The sequence below is a fragment of the Acomys minous genome (genome assembly GCF_964271855.1).
Source record: "Acomys minous genome assembly, chromosome: 6".
In the NCBI taxonomy this organism is placed as follows: Eukaryota; Metazoa; Chordata; class Mammalia; order Rodentia; family Muridae; genus Acomys; species Acomys minous.
In genome coordinates this window covers 36,034,648-36,061,996 of record NC_140487.1, presented here as the reverse complement: position 1 = coordinate 36,061,996, position 27,349 = coordinate 36,034,648, and the positions used below count along the sequence as shown (strand labels likewise).

General features: G+C 44.4%; 2 protein-coding genes and 1 pseudogene across 4 annotated transcripts in view; 1 reads left to right on the top strand and 2 right to left on the bottom strand.

Annotated features, from left to right (window-relative positions):
* The window catches only part of LOC311600522 (uncharacterized protein), an 83,299-nt gene extending 60,712 nt beyond the window's left edge, over positions 1-22,587 (bottom strand). The window contains exon 1 of the mRNA XM_084787304.1: positions 22,304-22,587. Within this exon, the coding sequence (XP_084643430.1) occupies positions 22,304-22,407 (104 nt within the window). The 5' untranslated portion in view covers positions 22,408-22,587. The remainder of the gene's footprint in view (positions 1-22,303) is intronic.
* Positions 1-27,349, bottom strand: part of LOC311600521 (large ribosomal subunit protein eL34-like) — a 127,529-nt pseudogene that overhangs the window by 705 nt on the left and 99,475 nt on the right. The window lies entirely within an intron of this gene.
* Positions 22,812-27,349, top strand: part of PTPN12 (protein tyrosine phosphatase non-receptor type 12) — a 74,525-nt gene continuing 69,987 nt past the window's right edge. The window contains exon 1 of one of the 2 annotated variants that reach the window (XM_084787280.1): positions 22,812-23,101. In XM_084787280.1, coding sequence (XP_084643406.1) covers positions 23,003-23,101 — 99 coding nt within the window. In that variant the 5' untranslated portion in view covers positions 22,812-23,002. The remainder of the gene's footprint in view (positions 23,102-27,349) is intronic. The other variant, XM_084787281.1, reaches the window with a different exon arrangement.

The window sequence follows — 27,349 nt, the reverse complement described above, 5'->3', positions numbered from 1 at the left end:
CCAGGGCCTCCGTAACAGCTGGGCATGCAGCACACATCTGTAATCCCAATACTCAAAGGGCAGAGAGACATGCAGATCTCCGGAATTTATAAGCAACCCTGTGCCAAAAAAATAAGTAGGAATCAGGACATGATAATGGGAAGGATTAGAAACTCAAAAAAAAAGGTAAGACAGGGCCTAAGGAAAAAAATGTATCACAAGTATGTTGCTAGGTCTTCCAATGAATGCTACTTACATACTCATAGTAATTAAAGCACTGCCCTTATACTTAGCCAAAGGAAGGAACCTAAGTTTATTGGATAGGTAGGGGAAGCCCAGACAGGGGTGGAAGTATAATAACGCTACATCAAAACCTACAATGTCAAAGATTAAACATCGTCTGTGATAATAACAAAATACACGTGTTAACAATACTCCCTTGAGTTTGGAGACCAATTCCCCTTCCTCAGTATGACATGGACTTCGAGACTTTACTTGTGACGAGCAAGCAACACACTGTAATTTGGGGGAGTGGATCATTGCAAGCCCCACAGTTTATCACTCATACCCTCTTGGACCACATGATGTGGAAAAGCTGTGTCATGAGCCCCAATAGAGAGGCCAAGAAGAAAGGAACTTAGGGCTTTGGCCAAGAAACAGCAAGAAGCCAACACCCATGCAAACGAGCCATCTTACAACCCGTCCTCCACCCTCAGGCAAGCCTTCAACCGCTCACACCCAAAGCCAGAGTCACCAACTGTGGTGGTGACTCTGGCTATCAGCTCAGCTGAATTAACACCTCATTTCTACCACAGACAGAATTCTGCCTTAAAAAAAAGGGCAAGCTTGGACATAGGCAGAGTCGACGGCCAAACTCTGCCAAGACAGGGTAAGCAAGTCTTCAATAGTTCCTGCCTCACAAATATGTCTGTCAGATATATTGGGTCAGAAGGCTGAAGAAGATGCTCCAACGTTATAGAGTTTTAGGTGACTATTCAGGTAGAAAGCTGACTCTGTCATATTTTCATTTGGAAAGCTACTAACCTGCACTCCCAGCATACTCAGGTAATCAAGTTTATTCCTTCTCAATTCTCTGAGGGAGTTGAAGACCAGGTAGCTTAGTTTTACAATGAAGCTTAGTTGTTTAGGGGTTAAGATGTTGTTAGGTCTAGATAGGCTTTCTAAGTTGATAATGACAATATGTGATGGAGATTGATTTACATTCAGAAATTTAGATGCACCAAGATAGGAAAGATGTCTTCTTCAAGGCTGTCAAATACAAATAGCCAAAACACTAAGAATGTAACATTTATATAAGTCCCGATTGTGTAATGGTTCTTCTTGCTATAGGTAATATATTATATATACGTGTGTGTAATAATATAAATGTATATGTAAAAAATTTTAAAAATGGAAAAAAAAGAATTGTCGGTCTACATGTGTTAAAACTTTAAAAATCTGATTATACACACACACACACACACACACACACACACGATGAGAATTTTAGTTTCGTTTAAAACCCAGTTATGTTATGTGAATATGTTTTTGTTTTAATTCCAGGTGTGGGATACAAGGCTGCTTCAGATTATCCACAGTCATTAACTATTATTATCTTGTGCTCTAGGAGGAGTGTGACTTTGCCAGTTGCAGATAGTTTGCTTCTGGGGACTCTGAAGAGAGCATAAATGGGAAAGCCCTGAGAGAAATTACAGTGGCTGTTACACAGATATTCCCCACCCCCCACTGCCCCGCTGTTGCCTCTTCTGCTGCTAGTCCCTGCAGCTACATTTGCTATTGCTGGTTTGTTGGTTGTTGTTTGGACATATTCTGATAACAAAGACTGGGCTCTCCCCAAGGAACTCAATGCCTCTAATCTTTAGGCCTATGCTCCCTTTTCTGTCTAACCTTCTTTCTCTTCCTACCTAGTATTGGGAGGCTGGAAGGGAATGAGGTGAAATAAGGGTTGAAAGGGAGGAAGATATAAAAACCTAGTAAAGGCCGCTTGTGGTGGCATATGCCTTTAATCCCAACATTCAAGAGGCAGAGGCATCAGATCTTTGTGAGTTTTAGGTCAGCCTGATCTACAAAATGAGTCTAGGACAGCCAGGACTACACAGAGAAAGCCTGTCTCAAAAAAATAAAAAAGTAAAAAAAGTAAAGTAGCCAATATATGTATGTATTTGAGACAGTGTTTCGCTTTATAGCCTTAGCCTGGAATTTGCTATGTAGACCAGCTGGCCTCAAATTCAGCGATATCTTGCCTCTGCTTTTCTGAGTGCTGAGATTAAAGATGTGCATGGCATTTAATATATTTAGCCACATCTGTATTCATATATGATGTGTGTACATTTAGAAATATGCACATATATACATTTATATAAACATAACATTTGGAAATGTAGTTTTGGAACAGGTTAAAATATGCTTGGAAAATATAATAAATACAGAATTAGAGTACAGGATAAAAGTGATTTTCACCTATTATGGGTCTTATATTGTTTAGTTGGAAATATACATGCAAAGTAAATGGTCATTGACATGCAAAGACCCTTTAGAAAAGTTCCTCATACTGAGGTAGTGATGCATGCCTTGATCGCAGCAGTAGGGAGGCAGAGGCAGCAGATCTCTGTGAGTCCAAGGCCAGTCTGGTCTACAGAGTGAGTTCCAGAACAGCCAGGGCTACACAGAGAAACCCTGTCTCAAAAAATGAACAAACAAACAAAAGAGAAAGAAAGAAACTCAGTGGGCCACATAATTCTTTCTACAGGCCAAAAGCCAGGCATAAAGACACACACCTGTACTCCCAGTAATTGGGAACGCCATCCTTTATTACAGAGCAAGTTTGAGGCCACATGAGACCCTGGAGGAGGAGAATAGAGAGGACAAGGAAAGAGATGTCAGATATTATTTGTCACGTGACTTTCTGTGGCTTAAGTAGTGAACCCAGTACTGTTTCTTGTAATTTCTTTAAATGACATGAGTAACCTTCAAATAAACTTACCAGTAATAAACAGAAATATAAAAAAACTGGCCTGCGAGGTCAAACATAACTTCTTGACAGGAAAGTCTTGACACCAGTGGCAACTGTCTATTTTTATTTATCTATCACTTAATTTCTTCTAGAGGTTGAAGCCACAATGTCATGCGTGTTAAGCAAGCACTCTCTTAAAAAAAAAAAACTCTTCACATTGTAAGCATTGTCTAAAGTTTTATTTTTAATTATGTGTATGGGGGACAGGTATGTGTCTTGGGTGCAGGTGCCAGCAGCCAGATGGCAGCTGAATCCTCTGGAACTGGAGTTACAGGCAATTGTGTGCCACCTGATGAGGGTGCTGGGAGCTGAACTCCTGTCCTCTGGAAGAGCAGTGACTTAACTGCAGAGCCATCTCTCCAGCCAGCCCCTTGGAGCACTTTTTATGTTATTTTTTATTACTACATTTGCATTACTATATTAAATGCAAGGGGGATCTGTAAATCCATCCACCCATTGCTCTCTTCTAAAAATTTTTTTTATTTTTATTTAAGTAATTTATTCAGATTAGATCTCAATTGTTATCCCCTCACTTGTATCTTCCTGTTCTCCCCTCCCTCCCTCTTTCATCCTATTCCCCTCCCCTAAGTCTGTGACAGAAGGGGACCTCATCCCCCACTATAAGATCACAGCCCATCAGGTCTCTTCCTGAGTGTCACCAGGACTCCCCACCAAAGGAAAGTGGTCATATAGGGGACAACAGAGTTCATGTCCAAGTCAGTCCCTGCTCTCCACACAATTGTAGAGAATGTGCTATCCATTGGTTAAACCTGGATAGGAGTTCTAGGTTTATTGCATGCACTGTCCTTGGTTGGTACAGCAGTTTGGATTGACCTGCCTGGTCCAGACTCGCCAGCCTTAATGGTCTTCTTGTAGGTTTCTCAGACCCTCTGGATCCTTCTATTTCCCTATTCTTCCTTACCTCTCTCACCTAGAGTCCCAATAGGAAGTGTCAGTATCTATCCCAATCTCCGGTTAAGTGAAGGCTCTCAGAGGACATCCACGTTGGGCTAATATCCAATTATAAGTGAGTATATGTCATGTGTATCTTTCTGGGTCTGGGTTAACTCGCTCAGGATGATCATTTCTAGTTCCCTCCATTTGCCTGAAATTTTCAGTATTTCCTTGTTTTTAATAGCTATGTAGTATTCAATAGTGTAAATGTACTACAGGTTCTTTATCCATTCTTTGACTGAGGGACATCTAGGTTGTTTCCCAGTTCTGGCTATTACAAATAAAGCTGCTATGAACTTGGTTGAGCATATGTCCTTGTTGTGTCCACCCATTGCTCTCTTAAACCTACATTTAAGTGAGTAGACTCCCATCTGTTCTTCAGAGGAAAGACACTGCCTCCTCTGCAAGGCTGGCACTAACCATTCGCTCACTTCCCAGGAAGAGCCAGCCCCACCCCTTTTTCTTACTCAGGGCCTCGGAGTTAGCAGTGCACAGCTTTTGCCACCAACAGTCACTTTGTTTGCTCTCGTGGGTTTGGACCTTATGAAGGAAGTCTTATTCTACAACATGTTCTTTGAATTTGGTTTTGATCCAACTGACTTTTATTTTGTAAGTGTGCCGCCCACCTTTGTTGGGTCTATGCTGTCCTCACCTGGGGTAGCTTGCTCTTTCTCTGAAAGGGATTGCATCTACAACTTGTCTCCAAGCTCATGCTTGCCTCTGAGGACACATTTGTTTTGGATAGATGTGTAAAAGCCTTTTGCCTTTCTTTGCCTTTTAGACTGGAAAAAAAGATGACGGGCTAATCATGGTCCTTCCCTTCTGTGACAACAGAACTCAATATTCACCGAGCATATCACAAGCCCAGGCAGAGATGACCTCTTCTCAGAAACCCTGGCACCTGTAAGTAACTTACCACCAATGCCCCTCGGGTAACTACTACAGGAATAGGCAGCAAGCAACCTGAGCAAGTGGGGTCTATTGCTTTCTGTAATAAACAGAACATCAATTATGGGGAACATTGGGTATCTCCATTAAAGGTGGTATTAGAAACGAAACACTGTAAGTGTCTTAGTTGGGATTTCATTGCTGTGAAGACAGATCATGACCACAGCAACGCCTATATAGGAAAACATTTCATTGGGGCTGGCTTACAGGTTCAGAGGTTCAGTCCATTATCAGCAGGGCAGGAAGCATGGTGGCACGCAGGTGGACACGGTGCTGGAGGAGGAGCAGAGAGTTCTACATGTGGATTAGCGGGAAGAGAGAGAGACCTTGGGCCTGGCTTGAGTTTCTGAAGCCTCAAGCCCACTCCCACTAACACACTTCCTCCAACAAGGCCACACCTCCTAACAGCGCCCCTCCCTATGGCCTACGGGGGCCATTTTCATTCATTACACCACAGTGGGGTTTCTTAGGTAAATCTGAGGGGTGTTAAAGGAAGCCAGGCTTTACTATTGATTAGAAAGCAGAAGCAATTTTGTGATTAGATATTTTAAAACACTACCCAGAGGAACCAAGCGCAGCCAAAGCTGTGATTGATAAAGAGACCATAAAAGGCAGAAGAGGGAGGTCTGGCCACTTTGCAGTTTGCACAGTGTTACACCTTGTTATCTCCAAGTACTATTCATTGGGGGAATTACTGAAAATAATCCTGTAAGGCCAAACACCGAGCTAACTTCCTCAAAAGAAGGGCTTTGTTTACTAATTTTTATTACTGCTAGAGCCTGTGCGTACCACCAATTAGAACCAGAACCCCTTCACTCTGGTAAGTCCTGACGTCACCTTCAGTCTTCTAGCTAATGCTAACAAGAACTTAGCACTGCGCGCTGGTTTATCCTTGTCCCAGTGCTCTCTCAAAGGCCCAGCTTCCTGCCGAGCGCGCACTGCCTGCTACTCTCCCAGTGCTGGTGGCCAGGCTTTGTCCCTTTGCTATCAAAATTGAAGCTGGAATTTGCTACAGGTCAATACATGTCTTTTTGCTGTGGTGGGTTTTTTGTTTTGGTTTTGTTTTTTTGAGCCAGGGTTTCTCTGTGTCACCCTGTCTGTCCTGGACTCACTTTGTAGACCAGGCTGGCCTCAAACTCACAGCAATTCACCTGCCTCTGCTCCCCAAGTGTTGGGATCAAAGGCGTGCGCTACTACACCCAGCTAAGGTCTTTAGCAAATGGTTTCTGTGCTAACTCTTCTGGGCTCCAATTTTCTCTCCAGTGCTTTTAAATTATGTCTTCACATTTGTCAGCATTTTAAAAGTTATTTTTAGCAAGACTGGTACAAATAACCTAGCATACCATTATTAGTCAGAATGTTTACTTTATAATACTAAAACATATTTCTATTTTTGCTTCCTTTTTGGCATTCTAGATATGCATATTTGTTAGACTAGGTTATATAAACTATAATGTTAAACAACAATTACTTATAATTTCAAAGCATAATTTATGTACCCCTAAGCCAGCTAAACTTTCTTTCTTATATCATGCAGGATCACTTGCCCAGGGGTGACACCACCCATAGTGGGCTGGGCCCTTCTGCACCACCCATTAACCAAGAAAATGCCCCACAGACCACCTACAGGACAATCCAATGAAAGCAGTTCCTCAGCGGAGACGCTCTCTTCCCAGGTACGTCTAGGTTTGTGTCAAGTTGACAAAACCTAACCAGCATAGCTATAAATTGCTTAAGTTCACTTTAGCAACAAGTACTTTCTGACCTATTTGAAAAGTATATTATTTCCTTATCATTAGTTGGTAATTCTGTTGTACTATTTGCAAAAATATACACTTATCCTTCGAACTATTTGTTTGATACCATATAATAATTTAGCTCATTATCATTTTTATGAATGTGATTTATTTTTCTACTAAGAATTAAATTTCTGCCAGATGGCGGTAGCACCTGCCTTTAATTGCAGCACTCAGGAGGCAGAGGCAGGAGGATCTGTAGGAGTTCGAGGCCAGCTTAGTCAGTGAGTTCCAGGACAGCCAGAGCTGCACAGAAAAACTCAGTCTCAAAAAACCAACCCCTCCCCCTTTTTTTAAAGTCAGGGTCTCTCTATTTAAGGAATTCAAATAAGAGACAGTAACTTTTATATCCAAAGACCATAGTAAGCACTAAGCACACATTGGTAATTCTAATACAGTAGTATAGCTCTCCCTCCCTTTACATCTCCATGGCTTCAAGGAGCTGGTCACGTGTCCATCATCTCAGGAGTGATTATAACATGAAAAAAAGCTAATCTTCAAATTTTCTGATGTTTATTACAAAGACTGAAAAGAAAGTTTCATGGGCATAAAACAGACAAGGGATTCCTCAAGCCAGAGACAAAATATTCAAGCCTGCCAACGAAGAATGGGAAGTCATTAATGGCTCTGTGGCTTCAGGGCAAGGAGCTCAGGCTTTGTTTCTGGGGCAGAGACAGGGCATTGATACAACCCTGCTGAGTGAATTAATTACAACACCACATACTTATTAATCGCTTATGGTTTCCATAAGGAGCAGCATAGCTAAACGGCTCTGACCCCTGAACTCGTCATTGTCACCACGAGTGCAGTCAGCGGTAGGTTTGGCTAGGGTAGAGACTCAGCTCCGGAGGCACACTCCCACAGCGAGGTTGTGCTGGCTGTTGGGAGGTGTCACCTCTTTATTTTTCCATGGACTGGACTGGCTATCATTATGCACAACAGCTAGCTTCAGTCAATGAGACATCCAAGGGTGAAAGTCAGAAGTGACCATGTCATTTCTTGATCCAGTCCTCAAAGTGACACACTATCACTTCTCTTGTATTCTGTGTCACATGGACCAACCTTAATATGAAGTAGAAAAAGCTCATGAGGGGGGCATGAATACCAGGCGGTAAAAACCTCTAAGAATGTCTTGGATGTCACATGCCCACAAATGATGAGTAGTAGTTGTATCAGTAGGCTATCGCACTGCCTATGTGGCAAATGGGACAAGTGGAAGATACTAGAACCTAGCATAACTGGGACAGAGAGGAAGGCTTAAGTAGGCTTAGTAGGCTGCCCTTAAGAGGGGCCTAACTGCTAATTTTTTTCAAGTGACTCCAATTTCAGTAGGCCAGTGATTTTCAACCTTGGAAATGTGGACGACACAACTAGGATGAGCCTCTAATTTTATTGCTTTAGATTGGGGCCTGGGTATCATGTTGACTAAAGACCCATAGGCTGAGAGGGAGATACAGATCAATAACAGAATTCTTGCCTAGCATGTACAAGGCCTTGAATTCAATCCCAGTAACACAAACACAACACACGCTCACAAGCATGAACACATGCACATATGCACATGTGGTTTTATTGATGTGTAGAGACACCGTGACTATGGCAAATCTTAGAAATGGAAACATTTATTTGGGGCTGGCTTATAGTTCCAGAGGTATAGTCCACTGTCATCATGGTGGGAAGGATGGCAACGTGTAGGCAGCCCTGGTGTTTCAGGAGCCAACAGTTCTACATCTTGATCTACAGGCAGCAGAAGGAGACTGTGTGCCACACTGGGCATAGCTTGAGCATATGAGACTTCAAAGCCCATCCCCACAGTGACACATTTCCTCCAACAAGACCACACCTACTGCCACAAGGCCACACCTAGTGATAGTGCCACTCTCTATGGTGTGTGTGTGCACGTGCGCGCGCACACCCACACACAAATTCTAATATGTAACTAAGTTTGACATCCAATACTGTATTCAAGTCCAAACTTTCTTGCTATTTCAAATGCTTTAGATTCTATCAGGAGTTCATTATATATGGTAGGCTGGGAAATCCTTCCTACTAACTGCCTGGAAGAGATTTCCTCAGAAATCCCCACAGGGTGTGGTGGCTCATGCCTTTAATGCCAGCACTTGGGAGGCAGAGGCAGGGGGATCTCTGTGAGGCCAGCCTGGTCTACAAAGTGAGCCCAGGACAGCCAGGACTACAAGAGAAACCCTGTCTTGAAACAAAACAAAAAACCAAAAAAAAAAAAAAAAATCTTGGTAATAGTCTACAGACAATGTAAAAGTTTGCTAATAAAAAAAAAATCATTTGGCATTATATTTTCTAAAAGAGTTAAAGAAACTCTGCCTTTAAGCCTATCATTTTCAGTAGCTGGTCAATCAGCAGCAGTTCACTCACGTCATATCATCATACCCTTCTTCTTCTTCTTCTTCTTCTTCTTCTTCTTCTTCTTCTTCTTCTTCTTCTTCTTCTTCTTCTTCTTCTTCTTCTTCTTCTTCTCCCCCCCCTCTCTCGTTTGCATCTGTTTACTGTTACTCAAGGTTTTTAAGGTATCCAAATTTTTTAAATGTCCCCCTGACCAGGGGCGTGGTGGTGCACATCTTTACTCCCAGCACGTCAGAAGCAGAGGCAGGAGGATCTCTTAGAGTTCAGGGATAGCCTGGTCTACACAGTAAGTCCAAGACATCCAAGGCTAAAAACAGAGAAACCCTGTCAAGAAAACCCAAAAACAAACCAAACAAACAAAAATACAGAATGTGAGTCAGGCTTGGTGGTGCAGGCCTTTAATCTCAGCACTCAGAGAGGCAGAGGCAGGCAGATCTCTATTATGAGTTCGAGGCCAGGCTGGTCTAAAATTGAGTCCTGGACAGCCAAAGCAACACAGAGAAGCACTGTTTTGAAACAAAACAAAACAAAAACCAGAAGGTGATTAATAGCTGCCTAGTCGTATTGCATCTTGCCATGCCGTGTTTGGTTGCTGTCCCTGGGAGGCCTGCCCTTTTCTGAAGGGAAATGCAAGAGGAGGGGAGGGCGGGGGAGGAGGGACTGAAGGAGAGGAGTGGAGCGGAGACTGCTGTTGGGATGCAATATATGAGAGGATAAATGTTTAAAATTGAATAAGGAAGTGCCTACCAATGAGCAGCAAGCGTCCCAGCAAGACTCACATGCAGTTGTGTGGTTCCTCAGAGGCCCCTCTTACTCATTCTTGCAGGCACCTGAGACTCTGACAGATGTCCCAAACTGCTTCCTGTCCCCATCCCTCCATCGACAAGTGACCGGCGAGTCCTGTAGCTTCTGACATTTCTCAGCCGGTTCAGCTCTGCGTCTTAATTGCTGTGTTCATAGCTCAGAGTCTCTGCATTGCTGATCCGGACTACGGAGTGGAATTCTAGTTCCATCTTTCTAACTCATCACTAACAACACGGTCAAGGAAACTGATGCTACTATTTTTTTTTTTTTTAAAGACATGGTCTTACTTCGTAGACTGGCTAGCTTGGAACTCACTAAGTGAACCAGGCCAGTTCTGAAGTCGAATTTACAGAAATCCACCTGCCTCAGTCTCTGGAATGCAGGAATTAAGGAGTGCTCTGCCACACCCCGCCGTGGTGACACTATCTTATCTAAAGGTCTTCACTGGCTGAATTAGTTTCCTTTCTCATTGCTATGACTAAACTCTTGGCTAAAGCAGCATAAGGAGCAGGTTATTTATTCTGGCTGACAGATTATGGGCACAGTCATGGCACAGCAGCTGGCCTCGTTACAGCCACATTAAGGCAACAGAGAGATGAGTTCTGGTGCTCAGTCCACAGGTGCTCAGCCTGTGGAACATGGCTGCCTACAGCTAGGATGTCTTCATATCTCAGTTAAACCAACTGAGGAACTAACTCCCTTACAGAGATACCCAGAGGTTTGTCTGTGCATGGTTCTGTATCCTAAAATTGATGTCAACTTGACCATCAGTGTTAACTCTCCCAGGCCATCATCAGAGGAAGCCAAGGAAGACACTTGAGGCAAAAAGCTGGAGATAAAGACCCAAGCAGAGACTACACAGGAGCACTGCTTACTGGCTTACTCAGTTTCCTGTCTTACACAGCCCAGGCCCCCTGCCCAGCTGCGACACCACCCACAGTGAGCTGGGTCTTCCCATATCATCCACGAATCAAGAAAATGCTGCACAGACATGCTCACGGGTCAATCTGATGAAGAAGATTCCTCAGCTAAGATCCCGTCCTCCAGGTTCCTGTTAACAGTAAGTAACCAGCACAGATACAGAGTGACAAGGTAGCCGTTTACTAACTCCTAATCTATGGTTCTATTGCTCCAAGGCACTCCAACTTTGCCATAACCAGGCGGATTATTTGAAACATAATCTTTGGGCTTTGAGTGTTCTCATCTTACCTGGCCCATAAAGCCACATTTGTAGCCTCACAGATTCCCTTCAAATGTTACCCTTTGTGTATGTGTGTTTGTGTATGTGTGAGTGCATATATATGTGTTTACACATGTGTATGAGGCCATACAACAGCGTCAGGTATCCTCAGAAGGCATCGTCCACCTTAGGTTTGGAGACAAGATCTCTTGTTGGCTTAGGGCTCACCTACTAAGTGGCCGGTGAGGCTAACTAGACAGAGCTCCAAGGATTCGCCCACCTCTGCCTTCCTAGTGCAGCCATTAGAAACATATATCACCATGCCCTGCTTTAAAAAGAAAACAAACAAACAGGCAAAAAAAAAATTAAAACCCAAACGTGAGTTCTGAAGATCAAGCTCATTTTATTTGCCAACCCATGTCACGTTAACTTCTTTGTAGGGTGCTTTGCTTCATTCTCAATCCCACAGGTGTATCTGACTGTTATACCCTCATCTCTATCCTCTTTAGGCTGTCCATTTGGAAAGGATCACATTCTGTTATGCTCAGTTGTTTACTTGATGTGTTTCTATTAGATTATAAATTCTAGGCTGGGCTGGTGGCGCACACCTGTAATCCCAGCACTCGGGAGGCAGAGGCAGGCAGATCTCTGTGAGTTCAAGGCCAGCCTGGTCTACAGAGTGAGTCCAGGACAGCCAAGGCTAAACAGAGAAACCCTGTCGCAAAAAACCAAAAATAGATAAATAAATAAATAAATTCTTTAAAGATACAATTTATGCCTTGTATGTCCTTACTGTTGTTACCTGTGTTTGATAGATACAAATGCTTAATAAATCTTAACTAGACAAATAAATGATTACTTGCAAGTAGGTTACTTTTTTAAGTAGGTTGATCAACTTCAACTCTCTAAAATCCTTTTTTTAAACCACTGTTCTGTTTTTGTTCTGGGAATAGGCAAGGATAAACATTAAAATTTTGAAATAGCATGGTCTCAAATCAATGTGTATTAACAGTGTTTCCTCATCTTCATTCTTAGGAATGACACCATATATTACCTCTAACACCTAGAGGCAAGTGATTGATAAGTAATTTATGAGTCAGCTAATTATGCCATAAATAGGACACTCATCAGCATGGCTGATGGGTATGGCTTATAAATAACACTAGCTTATAGCTGTCAATCCTCTTAATGAGGAAAGGAATACAAAAGGACCTTTAAAGAGCCAGTTATGAGTCAATCAATTTTTACTGCATGAAGAAGAGTAAATGGAACTATTCCAGGTAATATACTTTGTATTGCTTTCTTGAAAGCCACAGTAATATGAGTCAAAAATTAAATGTACACACACATACACACACACACACACACACACACACACACACTCTTGAGAATTTAAAAAGTACTAATTCAAGGAATGAACCCTGTTACAGAAGCACACTGGTGAAGGAATAAGCAGCCAATGTAGACTGAAGTCAGATGCTGGCAAGTGCAGGGGGTTCATGGAACAGCAGGGAGACCAAGGGACAGTGCAACCACAGGAAGTGAGCACAAAGGAGAATGAAAGTGAAGAAGTAGTTGCCTGGATTCAGGCAGAGCAGTCATCAATAGGAGGGAAGAGCTGGGTCACAAGGTGCAGGGCAGTCCTTCACTAGCTAACAGCCCACAGCTCTTTTCTACAGCATTGTGTGTTCTCACTATCTTGAGATTACAACCTCATTGGTACACATACATATGTGCACAGCTAGCCTCACAATCATCAATACATGCCGATGTAGAAGCTAACACAGGATTTCAGTTTTACAGGATGAAAAGCATCTAGAGCTTTGTCTTGAAACATGAATATGTTTAACAACGAGTCAAAGAAGATGGTAAACTTTTACTTTTTTTTTTTTTGAAATAGAATCTTGCTTTGTGCCTCAGACTGGTCTTGATCTTATAGCCAACTCTCTGCCTCATCCTCCTTAGGACTATGACTACAGGTATGAACCTTTACATTAATAATGGCAGTGCCCTACTCAACACAAGGTTACAAATAAGTAGAAACAGCAATATTCTACGTACAAGAAAATGGTTCACAAGCAAACAGTATGCAAAGTGAAAGAAGCCACACAGAAGCTTATGTAGTATATGGTTCCATTATACAAAATGCACAGTCTAAGTAATGTGCAGGGACAGCAGGCTGTCAGAGTTTGGGCAATATGCAGGTAGGGAACGAACACAGTGGAAATGTAATTTCCTTTTGGGAATATAAAGCAAACACCGTGAAATGTACTAAAAATGGTTAACCAAGGGCTAGAGAGATGTTTCATTGGATACGATCCTGGCTATGTAGGTATGAGAACCTCAGTTTGAATCCTTGGCATTTACATAAAAAACTGGGCATGGCTACAGCCCTGGGAGTTGGGTCTGGGTAGAGACAGGCAGATCCTGAGAGGGCACAGGCTGGTTCTGTGGGAGACACTGTCTCAAGGAAATAGAGTACAGAGCCATGGAGAAAGGCATCTACATCCTGCTCAGGTTACCATATACAACACACATGTGCACATAAAAAACCAGTTAGTTAGCCAGGTGTGGTGGCGCATGCCTTTAATCCCAGCACTCGGGAGGCAGCGGTAGGCGGATCTCTGTGATTTCGAGGCCAGCCTGGTCCACAAAGTAAGGCCAGGATAGCCAGGACTACAAGAGAAACCCTGTATCCAAAAACCCAAAACCAAAAACAAACAAACAAACAAACAAAAACAGTTATATATAAATTTAATTTTTCTTTTTTCTTTTTTTTTAACTAAAGGAGGGAAGTTTTCAGGAAGAAAAGTATTGTCTAACTTTTCCTGGGAGCTGTGAACAAATGTCTATTCACCTATTCTCCACAGAAAGGGCACTAACAACAGACCAATGAGTCAGTTCTCTAGCTTGTGAGAGGATACATTTATTGGGTTACTTATAGAGGTATGAGTGAGGGGCTAATTACAAGAGTACGAGCAACTCAAAGGCAGGCATGTCATGGAAACCTCCCCAAATAGACACTGACTCACCACTCAAAGAAGCTGCATCCCTGAATCCCTGTAGAACTTACTGGCAGCTCTTGAGACTGGCTAGCCCACTCTCCTAGCAGCTGAAATTGATTATATAAACTTGGGAGCAACCTTCTAACTCCTGTGACTTGCACTACTTCCCTGAACCTGAGCTGCCTTGTGGAATTCTATGAGCATTAAACCAATCTTTGCAGTCCTGGGGGTGGTAGCACATGCCTTTAATCCCAGCACTTGGGAGGCAGAAGCAGGCAGGAACCTCTGTGGGTTCGAGGTCGGCCTGGTCTATAGAATGAATGAGTTCCAGGACAACCTGGGCTACCCAGAGAAACCTTGTCTCAAGAAACCAAAATAAACAAGTAAATAAATAAAAAAGAGAGATTCACATCAGTATGCAACCACCACTGTTGTCCACCTCCAGCTGTCCTCATAGCCATTTTCCAATGTCCAGCTCTGTAGTATTCTACCTTGCAAACCTAAAGCCCGTTACTTCACACTGGCTTCTCCTCTTCGCCTCGGCACTCAGCCACCCTTCTACTTTATTCCTGACACTGTGGCCACTTTTAAATACCTCACATAGCTGAAATCACTGTCTGTCTGTCTGTCTGTCTGTCTATTTAGCTTTTTGAGACAGGATTTCTCTGCATAGCTCTGGCTTTTGTGGAACTCTCTTTGTAGACAAGGCTGGCCTCGAACTCACAGAGTTCTGCCTACCTCTGCCTCCCAAGTGCAGAGATTACAGGTGTGTGCCTCCATGCCCAGTCACTGAACATATGCTTAGGCAGTACATTTACTTGGAAGTTATTTGTAAAATTGGGAAACATGAGGTAGAAGAAATTAAGCGGTGGATCTTATGACTGCACTCTCCCATGGTCCTTGTTACTATGTGTATGTAGCCTTTTGTGGGCAGGCTGTAGTCTCCTTGAGTGGAATGTGATTTCAGCCACTGAATTTCCTGGTGAGCAATTAATGTGTATGGGTATTTGCTTGCACATATATACATGAGCCACTTTTGTGCCTGGTGCCCTCAGAGGACGCCAGCTCTCCTGGAATTGGAATTACAGACAATAGTGAGCTGCCATGTGGATGCTGGGAATCAAACTCAGATCCTCTGGAAGAACGGTCGGAGCTCTTCACTAATGAGCCGTTTCTTTAGCCTCCCTACTCTTTTTAATTTTAGAGATTATAATTTATTCCTCTCCCTCTAAATCCTTCCCACTCTCCTTCAAATCCGTGGCCTCTCCTTTAATTGTTTTTGTGCATGGATATATATATATATATATATATATATTCCTAAATATGACTTGTTCAGCCCGTATATTATTCGTATGTACGTTTTCAGAGCTCACCGTTTGGCACTGTACAATCAATCGGGGGGGGGGGGGGGCTCCTCCCATCGCCTCGCAGCTTTCCTTCCTTGCCGGTAGTTCCCTGTGGAGGGTTGAGGCCTTTGCCCCACGCAGTTTGGCATGTTCATTGGTGTCGCCCTTGTTCCATTCATGTTTGGGCAATCATGTTATGAGTGTAGCCTCTGACATTAGTAGGAGACACAATCTCAACAGTAACTTCCCTGACCCTCTGGATCTTACCATCTCCAGGCCCAATTTTCCGCAATGTTCCCCAAGCCTGAGGTGTTTTGCAAATGTACCCTCTGGGACTGGGCTCCTCAACTGTGTGTTTTGGTGGGGGCGGTTTCCTGTGGTCATCTCCATCTGTTGCAGATAGAAGTTTGCTTGATGAGGAATGTGGACTCCACTTATCTGTGTGAACGAGAAGTGGTGTTTATAGATTGTTGCTAGGGATCGTGGTGGCTTAGCACAGTGGTTCTGGATGGTCCTCCAGTGACCACTACTTGACAAGCCAGCAGCGGGTCGTTAGCTAGGTTCCCAGGACCGGGCGTGGTGTCCCTCTTGTTGAGCAGGTCTTCAGTCCAATTAGAGTGCTGCACCCTTAGGGTTGTCGTGCCATGCTGGTCATTGATGTGGCTCGTGAGCATCCACAGCTGGGCAGGTAGCCTCCCTCCTTTGGAAGTTTGCCTGGTGTCTTTTGGTACCATGAAAGCTAGTCCTCAGGGCGGGGGCATTCAGGTCGGTTCCAGCTCAGGGGTCTCTGGGACTGTTTGTGAAGTGCATGTTGTCTCTGGCAACAGGCACTTACCATCCGCCTAAGCACATTTAAAGATGGAGATAACAGTACTTGACCCAAACAGAGGCTAATTAATGTGTCTAAAAAGCTGTAAAATATTAAGCCTTTTGGGTATAGATTCTTAAAGTTTATCCTTTCCAAGTTTCTCTTTGTTTTTATGAGCCTTTCTTTGGAAAATACTCTTACCCCTGGCTATTAAAATGTGTTCCTTTAGCCCAGTTTCCTTTATATTGTTAAACAATTTCAACAAAAACAATTCACAAATTAAGAGACTGGTCAACAATTGTTTTTACTGAGACTATGCTGAGGGAATGCAAGAGTAAAGGGACAGCAAGAATAAACTAGAGAAGAATTTCCCTCCTGTGCCATTCACTCCCCCACAATTTCCCAGCTGGCAAGCCACTCGGGATACTGCTTACGAACAGAAGGAGAGACACGGAATGAGACGGGAGGTCAGCGTTAGAATCTCAGGAATGGTTTGAATCTTCGCCTTTAGTTCCACATAAATTATACCAGGCATAAGTGTTGTAACTTAATGCTTTGTGTAACAAGCTGGAAACTCAGGACCTGTGGGTTATGTTCATGACTCGCACAATTGCTACTTGACATGAGCTAATCATGTCCACTCCTTGGGGGTTTTTTCTTTTTGGTTTTTCGAGACAGGGTTTCTCTGTATAGCCTTGGCTGTCCTGGACTCACTCTGTAGACCAGGCTGGCCTCGAACTCATAGAGATCTACCTGCCTCTGCCTCGAGAGTGCTGGGATTAAAGACCTGTGCCTAGCTCATTCCCTGTATTGTGTTTAGACCCCCCCTCCCATTAATGAGGCTAGTGGTACTGAATTATTTCCCAAGACTGCTTTGTGGTGCACACCTTTAATCTCAGCACTTGGGAGGCAGAGGCAGGTGGATCCCTGTGAGTTCGAGGCCAGCCTGGTCTACAAAGTGAGTCCAGGACAGCCAAGGCTACACAGAGAAAGCCTGTCTCAAAAACCAAAAAGAAAAAAGAAAAAAGAAAAAAAGAAAGAAAACAGCTCTGAATGTTCCAGAAGCTGTAATATCCACAGCTTTTACAGGAACAGATATATACACACAAGTTAAAGTGGCTGCAAAGAGCTATGAAAGGATAGCAGGAACACAAACAAGCAGACACCTCTGAAATGTCTTCCAGGTTATTAACTTTTCAAAACTCCTTCTTGCTGAAACCACAAAAGTCTGATCGCTTTCTAGAATGCCATTTGGTTCCCTTCCAAGTCTGCATGTATTTCCCTACCGTGTACTTGGCTAATAAGTAGGAAAAGATCTAAAAGAGACAGGAGGGAAGAATTTTAGACTGCAGAAATCACCATATTGAACTAGGTTTTTGTCTTCTATGTGCAAGTATGATATATAGTAATGCTGAGGTGCAGCTCAGAGACACGAGGTGGCTTTCCTAGAAGAGATGGAGGTTAAATGCCTTGAGCCGTGTAAGCGGGAGAGCAATCTCTCTGACTTGGGAGCCCGTATTCTACATCTTAGTCTAGTTTGTTTCAAGAAAAGCTGGATTCATTTACTTATAAAACCGACCAAACCTATCCCCAATCAGAAGCCAGGTTGTTCCAAGCATTCCCTGGTGGCCACATGGGCTGCATCCTAACAGCTACACACACACACACACACACACACACACACACACACACACACACACACACACACACACACACACACACACGGCTCCGCGCCTGCTTCTCCTTCTTTACTCATCAGGTTCTTTATCACCCCACCCCACCCCCACCTCTCGGTTTCAGCTTGCCCAAACCTAATCCTACCTCATACATTCCACTGCTGCCCTCATTACTCTAATGACTTCTGTCTTGGTTTCCAAGTTTAGATTCCGATGAGAAGCAACTGGCTCAAACTACCTTCCTATACCAAGCCACAGATAACTGGTTAGTTTGCACGGATCGATAACTTGGGTAATAACGTAAGTGCCCAAACACCGAGGTATAGCTGAGAATGGGCAGAACACTCAATTTCCCTGAAAACTATGATAGTACCCGTAGCTTCCCATCTGTCATAAAACAAACAAACAGACCCAGCAAAGAATGGGAGTGCGTGCTGTAGTCTCAGCCCTTGGGAGGTGAAGGCCGGAGGAGCTGGAGTTGATGACTGTCGTTGTCTAATAGCAAGTGTAAGGCCTGCCTGGGCTACATGAGACCTTATCTCAAAAAAACCCAACTTCCTCAAACAAGGCCTGCCTCTTTATTTACCTGTTTCACAAAACATGCTGCCAGTCTTCCTACCACTTGGAATACCATTTAATTTGTTGGATAAATCAATGCATTTGATTAGGAAAATGGTCACAATACAAAAGGCTATACAGCCTGGGGCGTAGTGTTATACATTTAGAATCCCAGTGTCAGGAGGGCGATAACTTTGAGGCCAGTCTGCCTGCACAGCAAGCTGAAGGCCAGCTTTGGCTGCATAGCGAGTCTTTGTCTCCGGAACCAAAGACTAAAACTAAAGACGTGGGGCTAGACAGATAACTCAGCAGGTAAGAACACTTGCTGCTCTTCCAAGGGACCTGAGTTCAGGTTGTAGCACTCACAGCAGGCAGCTGCCAACCACCTGTAACTCCTGCTCCAGGGAATCTGACACTCTCATTTGGCTTCTAAGGGCACCAGTACATATTTCAGGCAAACACACACACACACACACACACACACACACACACCCTTTTAAAAAATAAAAAGAAATCAACTTATATTCTCAAGATCCTTCTAGACACAGCCAGAGCCAATAGTTTAAACAGTACTCTCTAGAGAAAACAAAGAAAAACGATTTGCATATGCAAACATTTTCACATTTAAATTTTAAACAAATGCATAAATAGTATATCCAAAATACACTATTTTTCTGGCAACAAATAGATATTTGGGACCATTCCATGTCAAAATATATAAACTGTTTTTATTTTTTTAAAAAAATAGCTTGTCTTGTCTTATTGTGTGTAATGTTAAGGCAGAACACAGCGTTTCACGGATGGTATGCAAATGGCTACCACTGAGCTATGTCCCCAGCCCTAATTTTTGTCATTTTCTATTCAACCTTCCTCTTTGTCCCCATGTCAGCTGCCTAACTCTGGGCTCTGTAGTGCCTCCTTCCCACCTGTGTCTCTGTACTTCCGCCCTGACTTCTGGGTCAGCTTCTCTTGCTTCCTGTACTGCCTCCTGGTACATTTCATTTTCCATTTATTAATTCACAACTCCTTTTTTTTTTTTAAAGTACCAGGTTAATATTTTTCTCAGTCTCATTTTACTTCTAACATCAGAAATCTTGGGTGGCTCCTGGTGCCCACAGTGTCAAGGGTGAATCCTTGACTAAGCGGTCATCACTTTCTAGAGACCAGTCTACCATGGAGCCGGCAAATCTATATGAAGTCTATTTTAAACTCCTGCTCTGCTGCTTTCAACCTTTTGTTTCACGTTTTCTCGCCTGGGTGTTCTCCGTCCCGCTCAGACTCCCCGATCTTGAGACTATCACCCTCTGACAACTGGCTCTGTTAGGCTCCTCTCACCATTATTAAATCACTTTTCTTTAACCTCTCATTTGGCATTTACTAACTTATTTTTTCCCTTTCTTCCGAAGCTATATACTTTTTAGGTAAAGGACTTCTCCTGAAACATTTTGCAACACACACAGACACACACAGACACACACACACACACACACACACACACACATACACGCGCACACACACACCCCTTCATATTTTGAGTGGCTCAAAAGACATGTAGATTGAAACAAAACTCAAGTATATTTAGGATATTGCCTGGGTTTTTTAATACATTTATTTCTTTGTGGGAGGGGGTGGGTGCGTGGAGGTCAACTCGAGGAAAATTCTCTTCTTCCAGGGAAGAAGGTTATCAGCCTTGGTAAAAAGAAGAAGAAGAAGAAGAAGAAGAAGAAGAGGAGGAGGAGGAGGAGGAGGAGGAGGAGGAGAAGAAGAAAAGAAGAAGAAGAAGAAGAAGAAGAAGAAGAAGAAGAAGAAGAAGAAGAAGAAAACAAAAACAATAATAACAAAAACCACCTTTATACACTGAGCCGTTTGATGGCCTCCAAAATACATTTAGAAAGGGCAGCCTGGGAGGAGGAAGGGCACAAGGAGGGAAGACACGAAAGGGCAATGGGAGGATGAACATGAGCAAAGAATACGACACACATGTGTGATGATGTAAGGAAATTCACTATTTCGTACAATTTCTAACTGTAGGAGAAGTTAAAGAGCTAATCATCAAAGAAAGCTAAGTCTTTCCTAAACAGATGAACTTTTCAGAGATGCTTTAATTTTTCACTAACCTTTACACAGTGCCTGAAGTAGCTGCTGGGAACTCAAGAAACCCTCAAGCATATAGAAAAAAAAAGAAACCCTACAAAACATGAGGCCAAATCGGCCTCAGTGCTCCCATCACACCGCTCTTCCAGAGCGCGGCTGTACAGTGCTTGCTGACCCCCGACTGCTTTACGCTCTTTGGACATTATCAAGTGTAGGCTGTTCCGGTGCCTCAAGTCTGTCCTCCCAGCACCTGTGAGGCTGAGGCAGAAGGACAGCCATGAATTCATGGCCAGCCTGGGTTACAGAGTGAGACCCTGTCTCAGAGAAACCAAAATATAAAAGTACATCAATAAAAGCGATGGCATCCCCAGCCATCTACCTACTTTGTCGCCTTCAAGCCTGAATTCTTATGTTCACCTTCAGTGAAATTTAGCTTTGTGGTGGGTTAAATTATTACAGTCACCCCTTTCAAAAGTTTATTTTAGAAATGAAGTTATTCCTGGAGCTATTTCATTTTATGAAACAGGATTTCATTAGGTAGCCCCTGCTGGCCTCAGACTCAGTATCTTCCCACTTTAGCCTTCTGACTGGAGGTATTGCAAGCCTTCCTCGCCATGCCTGGCACCTGAATGCTTAACTATACAGCAAAACTGTATCTCTTGACAGGTAGTGTGGCAGTCACCTGTATTGCTAGGCTTGAAAGGCTGAGCCAGGAGGCTAGGGACAGCCAGAGCAGTTTGGGTTATGCACTGAGACTGCTTTAAAAGACAAGCCAAGGAAGGCAGAGGCAGGTGGATCGCTGTGAGTTCGAGGCCAGCCTGGTCTACAAAGTGAGTCCAGGACAGCCAAGGCTACACAGAGAAACCCTGTCTCGAAAAACCAACTAACCAACCAAAACAACAAAACCTTAAACTCTCCTTACAGGTATATATTTATAAAAGTGTAGAGAAAGATTTGGAAGGACACATCTGCTAGCACATACTTCTGAGAGAAATGGGTTGGCATATATTAGGTGCATTATTTTCTGTATTTTTTAAATGTAATTGTACATTGCTATTCGCCTGTCTTCAACTTCTTTAAATCAAACTTTGCAGTGCAGCCAAACATTAATTTAGAAAATGTATCCTGCATTGATATTTCCTATCTTAACCAAAATTCCTGGCTACCTGGTCTGTGAAAACATGTTTGTTGTTTGTGGGTGTAGGTGATCGAAGCCAGCCCATGGATCCAACCCTTCAGTTGTGCAACAGTTCCACCACAAACTCGCCTTCGAGAGGCAGAGTGTGTGGCTACAGTCACGGTAAAAGAAGTTGCGTTCTACTTCTGACTATGCGAACATGCTGTGTGTGCGTGTGTGGGGGGGTGGACTTTGGGCAACTCTACTTATGAAAGGACAGATAGCATCGACGTGTTCTCTGGTAAGAGTCACAAATTCTATTCTACGAAGGAATGTGTCCCATTCAATTCTGAAACCGTGCGAATTTAAAGATAGGCAGCTATATTGTATTCCACTTGGCAAACGGTTCCTAGCGTACGTGTGATGTGAAGGGCGCACTCTGAATTACAAGCTTTCACTCACTGGGGTTAAGACGGATTTGCAAAGGGTAAGCCCTTTCACTCGAGAAACGATTAGTCTCTCCTAGCCACAGTGCCAAAGCCTGAGGTGCCCTTCACTAAGCCACTGGTAAGAGCGCCTTCGGGCGGTGAAGGCGGAGGTGACTCCACTACAGTTCCCAGCATACCTCTCTCCCACCCTGCTCCGAGGCACTCTGGCAGGCGGTAGCGCGGAGGGCACTCTGGGAGTCAGCTTTTCCTCCCCGCCAGACCGGGAGGCCGCGAGTCCCATCTGAAGTTTACTGTCTGGCCCACTAAGCTTGGCCCCGCTTCCAGACGCGGGCGGTCCACCAGAACCCAACCTCACCGCTGAGAACCGACAGAGCCGGGAGGGGGACACGCCCCGGAAGCGGCTTCCAGCCACTCAAAGCGGGCGAGGGGCGGGCCCGCGGAGGCGGCTTGTTCTTGGGGCGGGGCCACCGCACGGGCCCGCGCGTCTGGGTTGGCGGCGGGGGCGCGCCCGTGGGGAGAGGCGGCGGCGGCTGCGGCGGCTGCTGGTGGGGGGTGGGGGGGGAAAAGGAAGAACCGGGAAGGGGGCAGGGCGAACGGAGAGCCGTGTTCCTGAGGCGGCGGCGGCGGTGTCTCGGACTGAGGAGGGCGGGGAAGGAGGATGGGGCAAGCTGGGGGCTGGGGCCGGCGCTAGCCAGCGGCTCGCCTGGTAGCGAGGAGAGCGGCGCTGCTCTTCAAGTTGCGCGGGGAGCCCGGCCGGTGCCGCCGCCGCAGCCGCCTCGCGCGGCGGGGAGGGAGGGCGGGCGGGCCGGAGCGAGCTGGGGAAGACGGAGCGGGCGCTGCGGCGCGCGGGCGGGCGGCGGGGGGTGCGCGGGAGGATGGAGCAAGTGGAGATCCTGAGGAGGTTCATCCAGAGGGTCCAGGCCATGAAGAGTCCGGACCACAATGGGGAGGACAACTTCGCCCGCGACTTCATGGTGAGTGTCCGCCCTCGCCCGTCGCCTCGTGTCACTGGCCCAGGAGCTCCCCTCGCCTCTCCCGGCCGGCGGGGGCCGCCAGCGCTTTGTGTGCGGGGCGCGGACAGGCGCGGGGCGCGCGCCCAGCCGCGAGCGCCGCCGGCGAGCTTGCGGGAGGCGAGGTCGCCCCCGCCCCTCAGCCTTCCCTTTTTTTCTTTTCTTTTCTTTTTTTAAAATTTCCCCCGCGGGTCTGCGCGGCCGGTGGGGCGCCCAGCCGGCCGGGGAACGTAGGGAGCGGCCGCCGGGCCCAGCCGCTCCGGCCCCGCCGCCCGCGACTACCTATTGTCTCCCCGGCCGGGCGGCGGCGATTGGGGTGCGGGCTCGCCTTCCCACGCCTGCCTTTCCCCGCCTGCCCCTCCGGGGAGGGTCGGGGCGAGCTGTCTGGCTGCGGCCGGCAAAGCGGAGCGCAGACGGAGAGCGAGGGTGTTGGTAGCGTTAACTCGCTGGGTCCCTTTTCCTGATGCCGGCCTGGGTCTTGAGTTCACGGTTATTATCTCACCGCTTGCCAAAGGGTTGTCCATAAGGAATCTCAAGAGTTTACCAGATCTCCGTTTATCCAGTCCGGGTTCTTTTCTTCCTGAACCCAGGTTTGAGGTAGTCATAAGGCCAGTGTGACTTTAGGTGAGGTTGGGGGCCGGCGGGGAGGGAGGCTTAGATTCAGTGTGGATAGGGGTTATCCTGAAGGAAGCTCATTCCGGACTCTAGGGGATATTGCCGAAGCCGGAGGGGATGTGACTATCACTTCCTATCCGGGGTGGGGGTGGGGAACTTGGGAACAATAGTCCTTGTGGGGTGGAGGCGACTATATGGGCTGAAGCCCTGAACTGGGAGATAACCTTCCCGTCCCCCCCCCCTTTTCCGCCACCCCAACCCCCTTTCCGCCCTCTGCTTGTGTAGGCAGGCTTTAGTGGAGGTGAGGGTTAAAAGTCTAGTACGTGAAATTGCTCTAGGTGCGTAATTGGGGCGTGGGGGGGGGTGTCAATTCCGAAGGCGTGGGACCAGAAGCTGACTTCCTACATTACCCCCTCCCCAATCCTTTTCTTTTTCTCCTGGACAATGTTCCCTCTAGAGTTGTTTCCCGGCTATGGAGGCGGTGGTTGCGGCTGCTGCTCCTACGGATGTTGCGCAAGACTGGGGCGTTGTAAACCCTGGAGGTCTAGGGAATGGAAAAGGAAATGGGACTTTGGGAAGTCCTTCGCTCCTTAGCGGGGGTTGGGAACAGCAAATGAGCGAGGGAAGAATTTGGTCTGGACAAGGTGCACTTCTAAGAGTACTCAGTTAATCTGAAATTTGGTTATGAAAAGCCATACACAGTTGAGGTCTTTAAAAATGAGTGGGCACGAGAAGTTGGCTATTTTTCATTTCCAAGTGCAGATGAAGTGACTGTTACTACTGAAGCAGGTTTTGACATTTTAAAGAGATTTCTGTCTAGTAAAGCTTTAGTGCTAAAATTGCTAATGGCTTGAAAAGTAGACCATTGGCCTTGCACAGTATTGATAGTATTGTGGGGCTTTGTGATTTCTACCTCAGATTTATAAAAATGGAAAGTGGGAGCAAGATTTTGTTTAATAGACTGAAAAGTGTAGATCAAATAATCCAGTTATCCGTTATTTTAAGCATTCTGTTATTTAGATGTTTTAGAAGAGATGCTTTTTGATCCATAAAGGGTAAAGTACATTTTTTTCCTAGTTACCATTGAGAATTTTGACTTTAGTATCTCTTGAATATCATTTACAAAATTGGATAGAGTCCTCTTTTTACTACTCTGTAGTGAACATAGAAGAAAATAGTTTATTTAGGATGTTTAAAACTAATGGCTTTCAGTCTTTGTTAGTGACGGAAGGGGCTGTGTAGTCCCTGGCTAGCTGTTGTTGGCATGCTTGTCACCTTGCTGTTCCTGGACGTAGTCTGTCAAGGAGCATTGTTTGGTAATGCAGGCGGTGCAGACAGGTGCCCAGTCCCTGAACTTTTGGACAGGGAATGTGGCCTTGGGGTTCATGTTTTAGAGATGAGTCAGGGATTCCTATTGGAGATGTCATTTCACAAGGACCAAATCTGTTCCCATTCTTCCATAATACCAAAAGATAGTTAGGTAGTTCTACACTAGAGATTTGATGACTAAAGCTGTTCTTTTATAATGCTGACTTTTTTTTTTTAATTTCCTGACTTGATAAGCAATAGCTATAATTAAGACTGTTGGCAGTTGGCTCTGCTTTTTCCCCTTGACTAGAAGGCTGGAAAGGAACTGCCCTCTGTCATGGAAAGAGAATCAAAAGATGAGCCAATAAATTCTAACTTGTTATGTTTATATTCTGAAGTGGATTAAAAAACTCATTTTAAATTCTTAACATTGTAGAGCCTAGTCTTAAAAGGTAGTATTCACTATTACAAGTGTTTCATTATAAGGTAATATAGTTTTGAAATTACAAATTACAGAATACTAATTTTTTTTTGGTGGTTTTTTGTTTGGTTGGTTGTTTGGTTGGTTTTCAAGACAGGGTTTCTCTATGTACTAGGCTGGCTGTTCTGGACTTGCTTTGTAGACCAGGCTGGCCTCAAACTCACAGAGATCTGCCTGCTGCTGCCTCCCAAGTGCTTGGATTAAAGGAGTGTGCAACCACACCTATCCTAGAATACTAATTATTAACAGTAATGGAAATACTTTGCACTTGAGAAAATGGGTTGGGCATCCATACTGTGGCCTTATTCCAAGCATGGAGCTATTTCCATTAATCTCCCTGTATTTATGTTTATAATGAGTCTATGCCACAAGAAATATATATGCCTTTGTAAATAGTTGTGTGAGTGTGGGGGGGGGGGGGTTGGTGGTTTTGTTTCTGAGGGGCAGTCAGCTGAACTCACTCTGTGACCCAGGCTGTCCTTGAACTGGTGGCAGCCCTGCCTCATGCTCTCCAGTGCTGGGATGAAAGTTATGAGCTGCCACATGGACCTGTGATAATATTCTTGTCTTTTGGGGTTTTATAAATTTAGATTTTGATATGTATCTTTTTATTAGTTACAGCTACTTTCTAGGAATAATATAAGTAGGTTTGTCACAATGGGACTATTATAGTTTAACTATTTGCTTATAGTTGTATGTTTAGTCTATTGTATGTTCTATTATATACTTTGATTAACATGAATAAAGCTTTTACATTGTATATTGCCTAATATATTTTTACAGGAAGTACTAAGTCAGGATACAAATATTTATATATGCTTACATCTTTAAAAAGTTACTTTATACAATGTTAGTAAAGTCTAGGTGGGTGTGGGTGTGCGCACGCGCATATATATATTCATGATTTATTTAATGATTTAGAAATGCACGTCTGTAATCCCAGCATTCGGGGAGGCAGGTTGAATTCTCTGTGAATTCGAGGACAGCCTGGTCTACAAAGGGAGTCTAGGACAGCCAAGGCTTACATAGAGAAACCCTGTCTCAAAAAACAAAACATCTTGTTTGGTTTGATTTTTGTTTTCATTTCTTTTTGTCTTTTTGAGTCTGGATCTCACATAGCCTAGGCTAGCCTTGAACTTACCTTTTCCTCTGGATTCTCTACCACTCCAGAGCTGGAAATATTGCCACTATTCCTAACATGAATTTCTTGATTACTTTTGGTGATAGAAGTATTTCTTCTTTACAGGCATATAATGGTACTTGCTTGTAATCCCAGCAGTCAGGAGCTGAGGCAGAGAGTGGGAGTGTTAGACAAGCTTAGCTTAAAGATTGCCATAGGAAAGGGGGAAAGAAGGAATTAACTATAGTTTTTTGTTCTTGGCCTTGGCCTGTTGTGTTGATTCTCTCTTAAAAAGAAAAAAACATAGGTACCAAGATTTTGTAAACTATACCAAGCACATTATTATTGGCATGCTAATTTCTGCAGCTTGATTTTTACTCTCAACTCTTAGACTAAGATCATGGTATTTACTGGTATTTGACAGGAATGAGTTTTGGTTTTTGTTTGTGTGTATGGGTATTTTGTCTACATGTATGCCAGTGTAGCACATGTGTTTCTGATGTCTAGAAGAGAATGTCAATTCCCCAAGACTGGAGTTACAGACAATTGTGAGTTGTCATATGGGTGCTGGAAATGGAGCCCCAGGTCCGCTAGGATAGTCAGTGCCCTGAATGGAGTCTGAGTTAGATTTTATTCCATACATGTTCCTTGAGGTTGACTTATAGAGAGGGCATCCTCAGACCATGTA